Here is a 19,374-nt window from a genome sequence, read left to right on the forward strand (position 1 = left end):
TAAGAAGCACACTTTGCTATGTGGTGGGTGTAGCTGTCTTTGGTGGAAAAACTGTCTTTGTTTAGGAAACTGTTGGATGGACCATCTGAGAGTGAAAACAGGCCCTGGAGCCAGGTCTGCAAGATGAGGGAACAAGAGGGAGTTTTATCTAAGAAAAAGGCAGAAAAAGAGACCGGAGACGCCGAAGCAGCAGGACAGGCACTGCGGCCCCAGGGTTTGTCTCCAAGAGCAGGGCCGTCTGAGAGGCAATTTTTCGCCGCTTGCTCGCATAGGCACACAATCTCCTCAAACCTCCCCATGGACCCAGACCTTGTACAGAAGGTCCTGGTAATCAAGGAAAAGGCTAAGCCTATACGAGATGACAAGGTTCATAGGTGAATTCAGCACAATCAGAAACTCTGAGCCACGGCCGACCTCACGAACGCCAACAGCAGCTACCCAAGGAATGCCCAGAAGATGTGGGTGCCCTGCATTCCCAGACCCAGAGGAGCCCGAAGGGAGACCACAGACAGACAGACATTCTTAAAGAGTGTTTTAAAGTTAGTAATAAGGGGCGCCTGGGGGGCTTAGTCGTTGAGCATCTACCTTCGGCTCAGGTCATGATCCTGGCATCCTGGGACCGAGCCCCGCATAGGGCTCCCTGCTCAGTGGGAAGCCTGCTTCTCCCTCTCCCTCTGCCTGCCCCTCCCCCTGCTTGTGCTCTCGCTCTCTCTCTCTCAAAAAATAAATAAAAATCTTAAAAAAAAAATGAAGTAAGTAACAAGAAAATCCACGGGTGAACACACGCTATCTATGCAATTATGCTTCTTGTTCACCTGTCGTAATCCTTCGTCACGTGACTGAAGACGCTTTATAAACATAGTAATTCCCATAAACCGACCGCACATAAATTGTTTTCAGAATTTCTGAGATCCCTACAAATGAAGTCTAGAGTTGAGGGCATGAGCATTTTTTAAGTTCTTGATACAAAATGCTTAACTTTGCCGCTGAGCACCCCCAATTCACACTTTCCAAATATGGACTATCTGCACTTCAGAAAACCCTGTTAATGTGGTTTTTAAAAACTCGTATCTCACTAATGTAACTTTTGTTTCCTTGGTCACAAGTGACCAAAAGGTATGTTAAAGCCCATCTGCAGTCGGCTGTTCTGGCCCCCCACGCCTGTCCTTCCGTCCTTCCCGACAGACCCACCACCAATCCTTCTCTGTGCTTTCTTATCACTTGTGTGCATTATATCTTATCTAAGGCTGTTCATCAACTAAGTGTTTGTCCATGTCTTCCCAGTTTATGTGATTCTGTTGTGCAATTCTGCATTTTTATATAATTCTATTTATTAAAAATTAACTCATTCAGTGCTACGGCAATTTAACAGCAAGAGCCCATGAACCTTAACTTTTAAGTCTGATCATTATATATTAGAATAACGATTTTCAAGAACCACACTAAAATGTCAGGTCATTTAATTATTCAACCACTACATATACACACACTTTAAATAAAACATTTACTTACCGAATCCAAAAAGCAAAGGTAAGATCCTGAGCTTTGTGCTACTGCTTGATTTTTAGAATATCCAACTGTTTGAAAAAAGAAAGACAAAAGTTCTTTTGTAATTCAATTTTCAGTGGTCTTCTCTTTCCTAGAACTTAGGGTAATGGTACTACAAGGGAGCTAACAACACTGCACACTACCAGGTAAAAAAAACCAGGTCAGCCCTAGACAGAGTGAAAGGGAAGCAAATGGAAAACAGAGCTCCATCTTCAGGGGCTGAGACGCAAAGAGGCCACGTGGGACCAGCGTATTAAGGAGGGATTGCTCACTGGAGGAAAACAGATTCAGCAACCATTTACTGAGTATAACACTAAGCTAAGCCGGGGGGAATATTAAAAAGAAAAAATCAAAATATCCCTGAATGGAAGTGCTTGAGTAGATGCTGTCGGGAATGCTGATAAAAGTCAAGATATGGTTACCTGGGGAGGGGGTAACGCGTGTGTGATCGGTTGGTAAAAGCTCACTGGACACCATGAGCAGTTATCTGAACGCATCCCTCAGTGGTAATTACAGTCACTGCCAGTGTTCATCACGTCTGAACATGCACATACCCTATGACCCAGCAGCTCCCTTGCTAGGTGCAGACCCCAAAGAACACCCCCACACGTTCACCAAGATGTGATGGTCCCCAACGTAGAATGGAAAAGCTGAGAAAATACCATGATGAGAATGAGCAACCCTGGTTTGCACACACATGTGCGTGATGTCCACATGGTGTTCAAGGGCAGCAAATTCATCTGGAATCAGGGGGTTGCCTTGGGAAGTGGGCAGGGACCAGAAGGGACGCAGCGGGGGGCCTCTGAGGGTTGGTGATGTCGGCTCTTCATCGGGGCGCTGGTTACACGGCGTGCTCAGTTTGAGAAAATTAACTGAACTGGCATTTATGATAAGTGCACTTTTCTGTATGGATGTTATGTTTTAATAAATGTTTTAGAAACACTTTGCCTTCAAAGAGATTGCAACTGAGTTGGAAAAAGTTAAATGATGACCTCCGGCTGCACGGAATGAACAGTGCTGGAGAAGTACCAGGAGGCTTATGAAGACAAGGGGCAAGAGGGGGCCTGGGGCCGCTAGGGTTTGATAAAGAGCAGACGCCAGAGCGCGCCCAGCGGTGTGGGGAACAGCAGGCCATGGAGGCAGGCAGGAGGGCAGGCCCGGCCCGGTAAGCTCTCTGAGTAAGGAGCGGCCGCAGAAATCAGCACTGAGGCAGCTGAGTCCGGGTGCTGAGGCCAGGGGCAGGTTACAGGAGGTATTTAGAGGGGCCGAGGGGACCTCAAAGGGGCATAAGATACACCTCCCTAGAAAAGCAGTTACCAACACCTGAATCGAGTTAACCAGCCAGTTACGGATTTGGGGCCACGGAGAAAAGTCACACAAACTGAAACAGATGTGCGCAGACCTAAAACAGTAAATCCCTCTAGTACTCCAGCTCAGGCACACTGAAGAACGTCTCGCTGGTGCCAGGGACACAGCAATACGTTGCCTCAGGCCACACCGGAGCACTCCCTGGTTTTCCACGCCAAGGACAGTGTCTCTGAGGCAGGGAGAGAAGGCAGCCGCTCCAGTCAGCAGCTCTGAGCAAACCGCAGCCCCAGTGCCAGTCCTGCTGGGCCAGAGCAGCAGGGACACGGCCTTGCTCAGGTCACCCAGGCTGCGGCCCAGGGCAGTACCCTTGTGCAGGCTGTTTTCACACAAGGCGGCAGCTCAGTCTCTAGCATTAATCCTAGAGTTCAGCCAACCCAAATCAGTTAGCAGAGCGGTCCCAGGTCTCCAAGAACCACCGGTGTAATAGGCAGAGAAGGAAGCGCAGCAAGGCGAGGGCCCGGGGATGGCCTCGCGGCCACAAGGCCACACCTATGGCTAAAGCTCTGTCACCGGGCATGGCAGGCCCAGGAAAGGCCTCCTGGGATCAAAACCAAAGCGCTGCACGAGGAAGACGCAAACGGGAAGAGATGGTCCACAATCACACTTAAATTACCAGGAGTTCTGTTTAAAAAGCTGCTTAGTAGAGTCAGGTTTCAGAAGGGGAAAAATCAAACCAGAATTTGGATAACGAAGGAAAACATGTCTCACTAAGGAAGCTGGAAGTTCCTCACAATGAGTCCTATGTTTGGCAAAGACAAGGAATTTGCTTTAATATTACTGCCTTGAAGAAAGTCAAATGTTTGTGCCAGGGCCTGATGTCCGGGGAGGCTGTCCCTTTGTGACGGAGCTGGTTGTCATGGTCACAGCAGGAAAAATGCAGCCATCCTCACTCTTTGGAGAGAAGAGGACACAATTGTGTTGTGTTTTCATTTTAGCAAGTGACCGCATTTTTAAGAAAGGTTTTGCTCTGTTATGATATGAAATAATAAGAAATGAATCTTAATCCAATTTAAATAACTCAGCACTCCTGAAAAAGGAAACACTGTGGATTTATGTTATCCAATAGTCGACATAACTTTCTCTATTTCAGAAAATATCTTTGTAGGAAAATACGCTCTTTCGGATGTCATCAAATTAACTCCGTTCCATAATTGGAATGCAGGGCCCCCCTGAATTTGCCTTGCCCCCTTCAAAATGACAGCACGACCGCTTCATTTCTTTACACTATGACAACTGACTTTTTTGTTGTTGACAAAATACATACAAATGTGATATGACTCGTTATATCTAATCTATAAAAAATATTTTATAAAAAACAAAACGTGTTTACAATGGAGATTAGGCGCGCCTGGGTGGCTCAGTCGTTGGGCGTCTGCCTTCGGCTCAGGTCATGATCCCGGGGTCCTGGGATCGAGCCCTGCATCGGGCTCCCTGCTCCGCGGGAAGCCTGCTTCTCCCCTCTCCCACTCCCCCTGCTTGTGTTCCCTCTCTCGCTGTGTCTCTCTCTCTGTCAAATAAGTAAATAAAATCTTTAAAAAAAAATAAAATGGAGATTAGACAAGTAAAGACACACCATCACCAAAATGCCCTCGACTTCCTTTATCAACTACGGAAAATGCAAAACATCTTAATTAAAGAATATTTTAAAAAGACATTCAAACTAATTTCAGAAACCACAGTTTGTTTACACATATCTCAGAAGCAAGCTGAAATAGACGTTCTACAACAACTGATTTCTTTCAAGTTTTCTATTTCCAACAATGAAAACAAGAAATAATTTGGGAAAAAAAACGGAGTGTCTTCCAGATGCATGAGTTAACGGTGAAGATCAGGATGCCAAGAATGGGGCAGCGACTGAGTGGCTCTAGCACCCATGCCTTCTCAGCAGTGGGCACGGGCACCTGGGAAACCAAGGCACAGAGAGGTGGAGGGTGGGGCCCGCCGCAGCCTGGCTGCCTGCCGCCCAGTCCTCTGCGCCGGTCCTCTGGCGGCAGGGCCACCAGAGGCAATGCCAGAGAGTGTGGTCTTTCAATACAAACTTAGAAAAAGTTTTCTTTTAAAATGACCAATTTTAACAACTATTTCTGGTTTTAAATTTTTTCTAAAATATGTCTACACTTTCCTGCTCTCCTAAGTAGGATATGGGGTGCTGTTTGTGAGGGATGTGGTGTGGGGTCAGGGCACTCTCTGTTTCTGTTTCATTCTGTGAACTCAACTACTTAACTCAGGTCCACCAACACCCTCCCTCTCCTTGGCCGAGGAACACAGACCTCAGTGTTGGCAGGAAGCTGCCAAAGGTGACGGCAGGGTGCTGGGAGGACGGGCGTCTGAGCCGCCCCCATGGAGCAGCACACTGCTTTGTGGAGAGCCAGTGTTGAGAAAGGTTAGCCCTGTGCGAGGGCGGGCCCCCAGGAACTCAGGAGGAGACAGCCTGGGCTCAGATGTCCTCTGCGAACTCTGAGTAAACCAGCAAGTCCTCCAGGGTCAGGCGCAAACTCTGTGAGGTCATGCTGGGGGCACACTCTTGAGAATCAGAAGCAAACCACCTGACCACCAAAACTGGCAGAAAAGAGCAGAGAGAGGAAACAGGATGAAAAGACTTTGAGGGCAAGAAGTGTCTGGAAGAGTGGACGTCTCTCCTACTCACACCTCTCTGGAGAGCCTTGCTGAAGCATAAACCCTACCCCCCACCCTGACCCCTACCTGCCTACCCTGACAGGAGAGTCACACGCCAGTCTGAACAGGACTCAGAGCAGAGCCAACACAGCCCTGGGTCTAGAGCGGGGGACCCAGAGGGATCCCAAACCTCCACCCTGCCCACCCCTGAAATAGCACAAGAGCTACAAGATTCCCTGAGGACCAAGCCCACGAGGGAGTGGGGCTGACGCCACACCACTCCTGAGGTTATTCTGAAGCAGTGGTCCTCAATTGTGGATGCACCCAGCATCTCTTAGGAAGCGTCCACAGTCCCAGTGCAGCGGCGGCACCCAAACCGATGACTCAGGAATATCTTAGGGTGGGACTCGGGCTTAGGCATCAGGGCTCCCAAAGCTTCGCAGGCACTTCTAACATGCAACCCAAGTTGAGGCCCACTATTTAAAGGACAAACTCCTACAACCTGCAGGGGCCTGTCCACAAGTTCCAGCCTCATCATCTGGCCTACCTCCTCCTTCAACCCAGCAGTGTATTGCGGGCATGCTAATTTCAAGTCTTATACAAAAACTTTAAAGTGAAGCTAAAGGAAACCCAATATATTACAATTAAAGCTAAGAATGCAAAGCTAATCATTCAGTATAAAAACAGAGGGTGCATGAAAAGCAACTACACCTCGACCCAGCATCATAAAATTTCAAAACTCAAAACATAAAGAGAAAAATCTTAAACACTTTCAGAAAAGAAAACTTTAAGGAGTCAGACTGACATAAGATTTCTTAACAAAACCAGAGGACACCAGAAGATAATGAGGCAATCCTTCAAAATTCTAAGGGAAATGATTTTGGAACCTAGAATTCTATACCTAGCCAAACTGTCAATTGAGCCTAAGTACAAAATGAAGACATTTTCAGACATGTAAAAACTCCAAATATTTTACCATCTACATGCCAGATACGGAAAATGCACTTCAAGGAGGACTCCAGCAACACAAAAAGGGAACATATAAAATGAAAACTAAATAAAAGAAAAAGAGAAGGGGGAAAAACCCAAACAACGGCAGGTGTGTAGAAAGTAAAAGAGAATAAGGCAGAAGGTCTTTAAAGGCCCCACAGATCCTGACACTTGGGAGCCCCCCGGGCACAGCCCAGAGCCAACAGCAGAGGGTCTCAGTTCTGAGTCTAACCCACCACACGGTCTGGTCTGCGGTGAGCTGCACCTGTCAGAATCAACTTAGCAGTAAAGCACATAAAACAAGTTATAGAACAGAGTGTGGAGATTATGCACCCTGACAATGTGACCATGTTAAAACAAACAAAATCCCTGCAGGGGAAATGAGAAGTGCAGCGCGGAACACTTCAGTGGCTGAACATTTCCTCGTTCAATGAGTACTGACTGACACTATGTGAATTAAATCAACTAAGAACCAAAAAACACTGGTTGCTTCTAGGGTGTGAGGCTTCTGTGTTTCACTGTAGACCATTCTGTATGCCTGAACTTCTTTTTATCACACGGTGGTATTCAAAAAAATTGTTATTACTCAAAGCAGACATTTGTGAGAATGAGTAAATGCTTTTTTTCTGTCTGTACACAGGCTGTAGGGCTAGTTTATATGGGAGGTTGAGACAAAGATTGGTGAGCTGCAATACACAATTACTGCTTACATAAATGCTCTATTAGCAAGCCCAAGGCATTCTGCTCTTATCCTTAAGCCAGACACTAAACAAGCACCCAACAGCTACAGATCAATTTTCCATATGTCCATAGATACAAAAATCCTGAAGGAAACTGAATAATTGTACAAAAATACTACCATGTCATTGCTGATAGTTCTAGCACTGTTCATTGTTAAGAACAATACTAAAATAACTTACTATGATAAATATGTTAGGGGAAACAAATAAGCAATCACCTTAACAGATACCTAAGAGACATTTAATAAAATTCTATACTGATCCCTCATCTTCTGGAGGCTAAGTTAGGAATCGCAAGTTAACTCAAAAAAGGCATCTGTTAGAAAGCAATAGTAAATACCATGCTTAACAATGAAACACTAGGAACATTCCCTCTACGTCAGGAACAATATAAGGATTCAGTAATAGGATTCCACATTGTTCTTCTAGACTTCTTATCCCAATAAAAAATATGAAAAGTAAAGTATAAATTAGAAAAACAAAACAAAACAATAATACTTATTCAGGATTAAAATGCTTAATACAAATCAGAGATAATGTAAGAAACTGAGCTGGATAAGATAGTGCAAGAACAAACCAGGAATCCACCCCACCCCACCTACCTAATCCCAGTACTAGAAGTGCCTTCGAAACAGAAGAAAATCGTAAGACTCTGAACACCTGACTTAAAACTACAGGCGCCTCTGCAGGAGACAGAAGGAGGCTGTTCCCTGGCCTGGGAGGAAACCCAAACACCACAGTACAGGGGCTGACTTGGGAAGAACTCTGGGGTTCTGTTCTTTTCTCTAGCCACCACTGTTCAGGTGAGCAGACTGCCCATCCCTCCCTCCATTACGTGAAGCAAAAGGAACATCAGGTTGAAGAGGTACCATCAGGGTGGGGAGGGGCTGTTCCCACAAATGTAGAAGACCAGCTGTCTCAGGCCTTCCCTGTCTCTTCTCCCCACCCACTCTGAAAAGGGGAAGGAACTGCACGGAACAAAGGAAGATGGAAAGGTGGAAAGAAGGGAGCAAGGGAAGCAAGAGAGAGAGCAGGAGGACAGAAGTTGTACAAGAAGGTTACCTGAGGGGCAAGCTCACCTGTCTGGGAGGGGAGCTGGGGGCAGCAGACAGGGACTAAAGGAAAGGCTGTGCATCTTGTGATGACATTTCTTCATCACAGGGTCCACCAGCCCACATGCAACGGGGCCAGATGCAGACATGAAAATGGTGAAGGAACTCATCGCTACCACAAGAAATGTGGAAAGTCCTTCGGGCAGAAGGAAAATGACAGCAAAGGGAAATATGGATCTAGACAAAGAAGCGAAGAGCTGGAAATAGTAACTATATGGGTGAACATGTGATTCTCTTTATTTCGTATGTCTCTTTAAAGTTAACACTGATATCCTGTGGGGTTTACAATACAGGCAAAGGACAACAGTAGCATAAAGAGCAGAGGGGAGAAATGCCCAGATACTGTTGTAAGATCCTTACACTACACGCAAAGATACAGGTGGACGTTTGAAAGGCTGAACTCAGTGGTAAGCTGTACACTATAATAAGATGTACGCTATAACCCCAAATCTATCACTAAAATAGCAAAACAGAATTCTAGCTACTAAGCCAACAGGAGATAAAATAGAACCATCAAGAATTCTGATTGGAGTTAGGCTTCCGGAATGACAGTACGCAGAGCTCCACAGACTGCCTGAACTGCCTAAATAGAAACTGGTGGACATCATAAAAAAAAAAGCCACTACTTACAATCTCTGGAAATGGCCCCAAGGATATACAGCAATTGAAGAAATATTTGCTGAGGAAAATGACTAAAATTCAGTAAGAACAGTGAGAGTCTGTGGTACTTGAACCAAGACCTGCTCCATCCCTCCCCAAGGAGGAATCCCCTTCCCAGATGGGCACACAGGGTTCCCCTCCCCCTCCCGCCAGCTGGAGGCTGGGGTACCCGTACTCTCCTGGGAGCCACAGGACATCAGCACTTTTCATCCCGACTGCAGGCACCTGGTGCTGAGGCTGAGGCCCAGGCATGTGAGATTCAAAAGTGGGTCTCCCTTCTTCCACCCAGCCCCTCCTGGCACAGAGACATTATCTACCTTGGGTGTGGTGTCACCAAGAATACCGGGAGCCCCCCCAAGGCCCTTGCCCTGGCTGGTGGGGAAAGCGTTCCGTCCCCACGCCCTTTGCAATAGGGTGTGGAAAAGTCTATGTGCAAGGGCCCTCTGAGCTCTGGTGAGAGGCAGCTGGGAGAGGGAATGGGGAATGTGGCTGAACTGGCTTCTCAGTGCAGTCGAGGCCAAAGGGCAGTGGGGTAACATATCCGAAGCGCTCAAAGAGAAAAACTGCTAACCAAGAATCCTATATCCAGAAAAGCTACTTTTCAAAAATAAGGAGAAATTAAGACATTCCCAGATAAACAAAAACAGAGAGAATTTCTAGCTAGCAGATCTGCCTTACAAGAAATACTAAAGGAAGTTCTTTAGGCTAAAAAGATTGACCCCAAGGAATTCTAGGGAGTACTTCAAATCCATTACAAAAAAACGAAAACAAAAGCAAAAAACAACAAAAGTAATTATTTTATAAAAAACAATATAAATACATATTTCTCCTTTCCTCTTTTAACTGATTTTAAAAGCAATTGTATAAAACAATACGTATGTATGATTAGGTCTATAACAAACAGAAATTCTTGATCTGGCAAAATAATCCTTCAAAAATGAAGGAGAAATTAAGACATTCCTAGATAAACAAGTGCTGAGGGAGCTCTTCACTAGCAGGCCTGCCCTTACAAGAAATGCTCACGGGCGTCCCTCAGGCTGTAACCAAGGTGCACTGGACAAGAACCTGAAACCACACAAAGGAGTCAAAGATGATAATAAAGTTTACTACATGGATAAATATAAAAGCCAGTATTGTTCTATTTTTACTTTGAATTTTTTCCTCTCTGACTTAAAAGACAAATACATTGAGCAATTATTATAAATCTATGTCAGTGGGCGCACGGTATCGATGTAAACTGTGATAACAACATAAAGTGGGAGGTACAGAACTGTGTGGGACAGAGCTCTATACACTATTGAAACTAAATTGGTGTTAATTCATACTAGGTTGTTATAAATTTAATATATTAATTGTAATCTCCACAGTAAGCACTAAGAAAATAACTTACACGCAACAGGAAACGAGAAGAGAATCAAAATGGCACACTACAAATAATCAATTAAGCATAAAAGAGAGCACTAATGGAGGGCTATGGAACAAGAAAAGATGTACAGATAAAAACAACAAGATGGTAAAAGGCCTTCTTTGTCACTAATTACTAAATGTAAATGGATTAAATACTCCAATTAAAAGGCAAAGATTGGGAGAATGGATTTTAAAAATACATGATCCATTTAAATACTGTCTATAAGAGATTCACTTTAGATCCAAAGGCAGAGAGGAGTTAAAAGTGAAAGGATGGAAAAATATATTCCATTCAACTAGTAACCCAAAGAGTACTGGAGTGCTTGGTTATTTGATACCAGGCAAAATAAACCCTAAGTCAAAAATTGTTACTAGAAACAAAGGACATTCTATATTGATAAAAGGTTCAATCAAGAAGACATAACAATTATAAAACTATACACATCTAACAAGAGAGCCCCAAAATAAATGAAGCAAAAACTGGCAGAATGAAAGAGAGAAAAAGACAGTTTGGGGGCACCTGGGTGGCTCAGTTGGTTAAGCATCTGCCTTCAGCTCAGGTCATGATCCCAGGGTCCTGGGATAGAGCCCTGCATTGGGCTCCCTGCTCAGCGAGGAGCCTGCTTCTCCTTCTCCCCCGCCCCCCCACCCCGCCCCGTGCTCTTTCTCACTATCTCTCTTTCTCAAATGGATGAATTCTTTTTTTTTTTTTAAGATTTTATTTTTATTTATTTGACAGAGAGAGAGATAGCGGGAGCAGGAACACAAGCAGGGGGAGTGGGAGAGTGAGAAGCAGGCCTCCCATGGAGCAGGGAGCCCGATGTGGGGCTCGATCCCAGGACCCTGAGATCATGACCTAAGCCAAAGGCAGAAGCTCAATGACTGAGCCACCCAGGCGCCCCGGATGAATTCTTAAAAAAAAAAAAAAAAAAAAAAAAAAAAAGACAGTTTTACTATAATAGTTGAAGACTTCAACACCCCACTTTCAATAATGGATGGACCATCTAGACAGAAGAGCAGTAAAGTAATAAAGACTGAACAACATTATAAACCAGCAGACCTAACAGACACATACAGACACTCTATGCAACAGTGGAATATCCTTAGACATATTCCTAGAATATGCTTAGATATTCTTAGAGATATATCCCTAGAAATAAGTGAAAATGAAAGCACAACACACCAAAACTTATGGGATGCAACAAAAGCAGTGCTCAGAGAGAAATTTTTAGCTATGAATGCCTACGTAAAAGAGATCTCAAATCACTAACCTAATTTTACATGTTAAGAAGCTAGAAAGAAGAGGAAACTAAACACACAGCTAGCAAAGGAAGAAAATAATAAAGATCAGAGGAGAAATGAATGAAACAGAAAGTAAAAAAAAAAAAAGGGGGTGTTAAATCAATGAAACCTTTGAAAAGATCAACAAAATTGGCAAACCTTCAGCCAGACCAAGAAAAGAGGGAACTCAAATTACTGAAAACCGGGGCGCCTGGGTGGCTCAGTTGGTTAAGCAACTGCCTTCGGCTCAGGTCATGATCCTGGAGTCCCGGGATCGAGTCCCACATCGGGCTCCCTGCTCGGCAGGGAGTCTGCTTCTCCCTCTGACCCTCCTCCCTCTCATGTGCTCTCTCTCATTCTCTCTCTCTCTCAAATAAATAAATAAAATCTTTAAAAAAAAAAATTACTGAAAACCAAAATGGAAGTGGGTACCTGACTAACAGAAATTTGAAAGGATTCTAAGAACATACTACAAACAACTGTGTGCCAACCAGTTAAATAACCTACACAAAAGGGACAAATTTGTAGAAATACAGAAACTACCAAATCTGACTCAAGAAGAAATAAAAAATCTGAACAGACCTATAACAGATAAATAGATTGAATCATTAATCAAAACCTTCCAACAAAAGGGCCGTCTGGGTGGCTCAGTCAGTGAAGTGTCTGCCTTCAGCTCAGGTCATGATCCCAGGGTCCTGGGATCGAGGCCCGCATCGGGCTACCTGCTCTGCGGGAAGCCTGCTTCTCCCTCTGCCTCTGCCCCTCCCCACTACTCATGCTCTCCCTCTCTCTCAAATAAATAAAATCTTTAAGAAAAACAAAAAACAAAACAAACAGAAAACCCTTCCAACCAGATGGCTTCACTGATGAATTCTATCAAACATTTAGAGAATAACACCAATCCTTCCCACTCTTCCAAAAAAATAGAAAAGGAGGAAACACTAAACTCAATTCTGTGAGGCCAGCATCACTGTACCATACCCAAAGACATCACAGGAAAGGAAAACCACACACCTACATCCCTTACAAACATATATGCAGAAATCTCCTCAACAGACAAATCTATACACGAAACCTAATTAGTGGTGGTGCAGGGCTGGCGGGAGCAGGGTACGGAGGGTGATGACTAGAGAACACCAGGTCCCTGTGTGAAGTGATGAAAGTGTTCTAAACCTGACTGTGGGGGTGGCTGCACAGATCTGGGAATACACTAAAAACCATAAGACTATATACTTTGATGGGTGAATTGTGTGGCATATGAATAAAGCTGTTATATTAAATGTAACTAATGTAAACACCCAGTTAAAAGGTGAAGATTATCAGACTGGATTTGCTGTCTACAAGAATCTACAGGGAGGGGCTACCCTTTAAAAGAGGTACCCTTCAACAAATGGATTAAAAATTTAAAGAGATGGAAAACATATATTATGTTAACACTAGTCAAAATAAAGCCAGAGCAGTTAAATTAATATCAAACAATGTAGATTTTGGAGCAAAGAAAATCAGCAAGATCAAGAGGGTTATTTCACAATGATGAAGGGTTAATTCTTCATAACAACCCTAAATGTTAACAGAGTTTCAAAATATTGCTAACCCAAATTGATAAAACTATAGAGAGGAATAGACAAATGTGCAGAGTTAGAGATTTCAATGCCCCCTTTCAATAACTGACAGAACAAGTAGACCCCAAATCAGCAACATGGTAGATTTAAACAAGACTGTCCTCAGCTTGACCTGATTCACATTTATGGAAAACTCCATCCAACACCAAGAGCTACACAACCTTCTCAAGTGCACACAGAACATTTGCCAAGATAGGCCACACATTCAAGACAAAGTATGTTCTCTTACTACAGAAGAGTTACATTAGAAATCAATAACAGAAAATATCTGGAAAACCTCTCAAATATTGGAAACTAACATACTTCTAAATAATCCATAAATAAGTCAAAAGAAAATTAGAAGGTGTTTGAAGAAAATCTGAAGGTGTACCCAGAACGAAAATGAAAAGAACATCACAATGTTCCTAAAGTGATAGTAAGAGGGGAATTTATATCATGAAATGCCTATATTAGAAAAGAAGAAAAGTCTCAAATCAATGACCTCAGCTTCCACCTTAAGAATTAGGAAAAGAACAGGGGTACCTGGGTGGCTCAGTCGGTTGAGCAACGGACTCTTGGTTTCAGCTCAGGTCCTGATCTCAGGGTCACTGGGGCTCTGTGCTCAGTGGGGAGTCTGCTTAAGATTCTCTCTTCCTCTGCCCCTACCCCCCCCCCCCGCCCTGCCCCACCCCCCCATCTGAATGCACTCACGCCTGTGCACTCTCCCTCTAAAATAAAATAAGATCTTAAAAAAAAAAAGAATTAGGAAAAGAACAAATTAAACTCAAAGTAAGCAGAAGAAAATACAGATCAGAGTGGCAACAGACAAAATAGAAAAAAAGAATATAGAAAATCAATGAAACCAAAAGCTAGTTCTTAATAAGATTTTTTAAAAATTGGACAAAAACAAATCTAATGTCACAGGAAATGAATTTTAAGAAGCAGAGGTGACCAATAATATGATCACTCACATTAAAAATAAAAACACCCAACAGCTTTTTGTTAGGCTGAATAAGTATTAAGTATGCCTGGTGGTCTCATTCAAATCCTTACCAAGGAATAAGAAATTTAGGTGTACTGGGTTCTTAATAAGTGATAAACTTTATTATTCAGGATACTTTTCACCAGGATTTGAAAACGAAATTATTAGGAAAGTTAATAAAAGAAAATCTTATTTGGAGCAGAGTCAGGAGGCCGGCAGGGGGAGCTCTGTGCCCAGCACTGGTTATCAACTGCAGACCCAATAGGAAGAGATGCCCCTTACAGGTGGGTACTACTTTAGTAACCCAGCTCCAGGAAGGAAGGTTTCCTGCTACCCCCGCAACAGCCCAGCCAATGGGAGGCGGCCAGAGCCCAGCCAATGGGAGGCGGCCAGAGCCCAGCCAATGAGAAGCCACCATACTTCCAGCTCCCAGCCTACTCCAATGGACTTTCTGTTTACAACAATCCACCCCCTCCCCACCCCCCCCACCCCCTATAAAAAGAGCCTCCTCTCCTTACTCTCCGGACGTGCCCGTGGTTGTGGGCCTGTGTGTCCTGGGTTGGGATTCTCTGCTAATACCAGAGCACCCCTTCTTTGCTGGTGGAACAGCGGGCAGTGTTATTGTTAAGGTTAACGGTGGTTAAGTACACAAGTCATAAGAAACCATTCCTTACAGTTGAATAATAAAACAGGGTCACTAACCTCCTCGGGGTGAAGGAGAAGCGTGCCCGCCAATGACCACGGGGATACCAGAACCTTCCAGCTTCACCTTCCATTTCTCAATGATAGTCATAGACTTATCCTGAAAGCACGAGGACATTGGCAGTTCAGGAAACTTCCTCAAAGCACTCAGATGTGACTCATGCTAGGGCTACATAACCAACAGCAAGTTCACAAATACCTTACTGGCATCATTAAAAACCGAGAGCTCCATGGAGCCTTCGAAGTCCTGTTGCAAAACAGACTCCAAGCACTCATTCAACCACGGTTCGGCGTTGTGGACTGGGAGGATGACAGACTGCAATTCAAGAGAACTGGGTTAACATACACACGTGTGAAAGCTAATGCCTTTTCCTCCACTCTAATTTTCTTCCCCATTACCACTGAGCATCTCCAAAGGCGGAGGCCTGGCTTCCAGAGAAAGAATGTGTCCCCCACAACAGAAGGTGCCTGTTCCTTCTCACCAAGCTCTTAACGTTCTTTTGCTGCCTAAGATTTACTATGTCTTAGATTTCCCTGAATTGGGGAAAGTATCCTTTTGGATACTTTTGAAAAGCAAACAACAATCTGAGAGGCACCAAAAATTTTCCCAATTCAATGACAAATTCATGTGCGTTCCAAACACTGGTCAGAAACATCATTTTGGTTGAAACAAGCATCTGTGTATCTTCCAACCCACTCATGAAAATAACCTATTGGTCCTTTTCTCGGTGGAGTAAGCATTTTCGGTAAACTATGTTAGAGAAACTGCAAGAAAACTCTTTTTAAGTCCCTGGACACATGCTTTAACGAAGTATGGGGTGGGTGCTGGGAAAATGGGGGTGACCTCCATATACCTCTCTGTCCTTTTGCTCTACTTAGTTTAGGAGTTTGGTGCGGTCCTTCTCTCCTATAGCCCAGATAAAACAAAAATGTCTAAAGTGTATGGAGTAAAACCAGTGAAACCTGACTGCCAACAAAAGAACTCATTACAGGAATTGTCTTAATTTTATGTTACCACGTTAAGCAATTATAGAATACCCAAAGATAGAAATTAGTGCCTCCCAGCCCTAGAGTTTATACCCTACTGAGGAGTGAACAAATTCCTAAATAAGAAAACAGAAACACAGGTCATCCAGGTGTGTATAGTACATATACATACACATACGCACGGCACAAATATACATGTACATATATGTGTATTCTACATCGACATAGAAAATGGATAGGATTATAAAAATAACAAATCCGAATATGGTTTTGAAAAGCTCATAGATTGAAAGTATAATTCAGTCAAGTTCTTTACTCTGAGGATCTGATTCAACACAGGGATAACCCTTCCCGAATTTATGTTATCCAAAAAAGTGGTCACCTAATTTACTTACATATTTATTTTTAAAGGAAACACTATTCTTTAAAGGAAAAGAAAAAAGGAAAAAGTATCTTCACTGTTCTCGAGATCTACAATATAAAACATAACGTGGATTTCCGTCCAAGGTGGGCCTTGATGAACTTCTTGGGCTGCAGGCTGCTTCGGGCGGAGACCCTCCCAAGCAAGCCCCGGGGAAGTGCTGACCCGCCGCGGGGAGAGGGAGGAGTGGAGGGGGGGAGGAGGGGCAGGGGACGGGAGGAGGTGAGGAGGGGCGGAGGCGGCTCCCGCGTCCCGCGGCCCCGGCACCTACCACGTGGGGCGCGGCGGCGGCAGGGTCCCCTCGGGCCCGCATGGCCACGCGCTCCTCCGGCCGCCCCGCCCTTTAAGGCCGTGGCACTCCACCGCCCACGTCGGCCTGCGGCGCGTGCGCGGCCGGCTCGCCGAGAAGCGGGGGGGGGGGGCCGAGGCCGGGGCGCATCCGATTGGCGTAGAGAGCCGTCGATCGGCGGGGAGTGGAGAGGAGCGGCCTAGAGAGGCCGGAAGCCCGGGGTGGGTGGGGAGCACCTCGCGGGCCCGGGGCGGGGGAGGGGAGGAGGCGGGCCGGTGGGAAGGGGGGGCAGGGGAGGGCAGGGTGCACGGAGAAGGGCGGGCTCCGGGAGGGGGAGGGGCGGGGGCGGGCCGGGGAGGGGCGGGGGCGGGTCAGAGGGGAGAGGAGGGGCAAGCCGTGGGGAGGGGAGGGCCAGGGGAGGGCAGGGGGCACGGGGAGGAGCGGGCTCCGGGAGGGGCTCCGGGAGGGGCTCCGGGAGGGGCGGGTCGGTGGGGAGGAGGAGGGCCAGGGGAGGGCAGAGGGCCCAAGGGGTGCTAGGGGGAAGACGGGGTGGGGCGGGCCCAGGGAGAGGAGGAGGAGGACGGGGGCGGCAGGGCAGGGGGCGGGCCCGTGGGGAGGGCAGGGAGGCAGGGGACGGTAGGGGGGGGGCTGGGGAGGCCTGGGGGAGGGGAGGGGGAGAGGGAGGGCCCGGGCCGAGGGCGCTGTGCCCCGGTTACTGAAGACGGCGTCTTGTGCTTTGGGGCCTGGGCGGCTCCTGCGTCCCCCGTGTCCTCTCTGCCCTCTCCTCGGGCCTCCAGCCCGCCTGCTGTCCCCTGAGGGGATTAATCCCTCCGAGGGCCTCAGTGAAATGAAATGTTATAAAAATACTTTGGTTGTGAGAAGGTGGGGTTTGTGAGAAAGGACCCACGCTCTACCGTTGGTTACAACTTAAAATCCAAACCAGACGACCTTTCACATAACATTTTTTTAAAAGAGAGCAGGCAGGTGACGTGTCATCTGATTGGCCCGACAGAGGACAAGGAGAAGCCTGGGGGCGGGAGACAAGGACACCTGAGCTGTCCCCAGCAAGGAAGGGGTGCAGGGGGCGGGGGCCCGGCTGTGCCCGCTAGCATCCGCGCCTCGTTTCTGCGTCCCCAGCAGAAGAAGGGCTCCCCGGACTCTGGGGCCGCCGTGTGCCTTAGAACACCTTCCCCCAGGTGGCCCCTCCAGCTCGGCTCAGCAGAGGCGACACCCTTATCCGGCTGTGTCCCGTCAGCTGTGTGACCCCTGAGAGCGTCTGCCCCTCCCAGTGGGACCGGCCCCTGGGGGCCCCCTGAGTCCTGCGGGAGCTAGTAGACCCGTGCCGGCGCGCACCCGGATCGTCCCCACCGGGCGTTTGTCCCAAAGGATGTGAATCAGTGACCAGGTTTACAGCCATGCCTGCGGGGACGGAGTCTTTACTGCCCCAAACCAAGATTAAATGCAAATCACTCTACAAACTAACAGTGAAAGCAAAGCCAAACTTCTGCTTGGGATTTTTTAAAGCATCACTTCAAATGTGATTTTTCCTAAACCTGCATCTGTATTTGCAAAGCCTGTTGTACAGGTTGAAACTCTTAGGTCAGATGGGTAAAAATGCTGCCTTATTTGCAATGGGATAAAGGCAGTCTGGGAATTCGTTCCCAAGGACCTAATGTTATCCAAAGGTTGGCATATTAGGAGTAGTTTATTTTAAACAAGCTGGTAAGAAGTCTCGTAGTAGCTACCAGGATACCTGTAGGCTTTAGAGCCGGCTCCTCCCCAGTACGTGGCGGGAGGAAGAGGTAAGGGGTCACACGCGGTGCCTCGCACCTCCACAGCACATGGTATCAGAACTGGTCTTGGCTGCCCTGTCTTGCTTCCCGTGCATCTCTTGCTGCCAGAAACTTGCTTTTACTGCCTTTCCCCTGATAAGAACTTGGCTATCATCTGCCTTTTGCAAACATTCAGAGCGCCAAGAGGCACTTCAGAAATGCAGAGTTGAGGCTGGGTGAGGGCCTGAGATTAATCCCTTCTTCACAGGTGAGAAGATTCTCAACAGAGAGACCAGGCCCTGGGGACTGACCCCTGCTCCCACCAGAGGGACAGAGGGAGGACTTGGGGTGGACTGAAAATATGAACGAAGTCACAGGCATGTGAGGGGAGGCACAGAAAACTCCTCCAGCTTCTGGCTCACCAAATGACATTTTTCTTATAGTTGCTACTTGTGCAGACGAATTGGTGGATACCGGTTGTATTCAGAAGACCTGGTGCCAATTTCCAGGGCCTTCAAATTTAGAAACTGCCCGACAGGCTCTTAAGATGCTGGTGTGGGGGCAAAGATGTAGTGAGGTCTGGGTGCTGGGCCCCAGACTCACAATGTGTCTTCTTCGAGTGTGACAGGGAAGGGTGAGTTCGAGCTCTAACAACAGCTGGGCGTCCCCAACAGCCTGCACTGCAAGACCTCCAAACGTGCTTTCCCGGTTTCCTGGTGGGATGAACCCCAACAGAGCTCCCGCTGGATCTGCCAGGACAATGCGCCTGCCGAGAGGCCAGGGGCTGCCGGGCCCTGGGGAAGACAGTGCCCTCAGCCTGCACGAGACTGGCTGCCCAGGGGGCCAGAGCCCCTGGATAGTAAATATGTTTTCATCGGCGCTGCCTGACGATGTGTGG

The 19,374-nt window shown here is 46.5% G+C and overlaps 1 protein-coding gene across 9 annotated transcripts in view; it reads right to left on the reverse strand.

The window, feature by feature from the left end:
• Positions 1-16,821, reverse strand: part of QTGAL (queuosine-tRNA galactosyltransferase) — a 118,189-nt gene extending 101,368 nt beyond the window's left edge. For 3 of the 9 annotated variants that reach the window (XM_078066316.1, XM_078066315.1, XM_078066313.1), the window contains exon 1: positions 15,008-15,107. Coding sequence is in view for 5 of the 9 variants with exons in the window: in XM_036092920.2 (XP_035948813.1) it covers positions 1,513-1,577; positions 15,008-15,107; positions 15,207-15,323; positions 16,687-16,728 (324 nt within the window). In the remaining 4 variants the exon portion in view is untranslated. Of the gene's footprint in view, positions 1-1,512; positions 1,578-15,007; positions 15,108-15,206; positions 15,324-16,389; positions 16,521-16,686 lie in introns of those variants that run through there. The other 6 variants (XM_036092920.2, XM_036092898.2, XM_078066310.1 and 3 more) reach the window with 5 other exon arrangements.
• Positions 16,822-19,374: the final 2,553 nt, after the last annotated feature.

Source organism: Halichoerus grypus, chromosome 2 (assembly GCF_964656455.1).
Source record: "Halichoerus grypus chromosome 2, mHalGry1.hap1.1, whole genome shotgun sequence".
NCBI lineage: Eukaryota > Metazoa > Chordata > Mammalia > Carnivora > Phocidae > Halichoerus > Halichoerus grypus.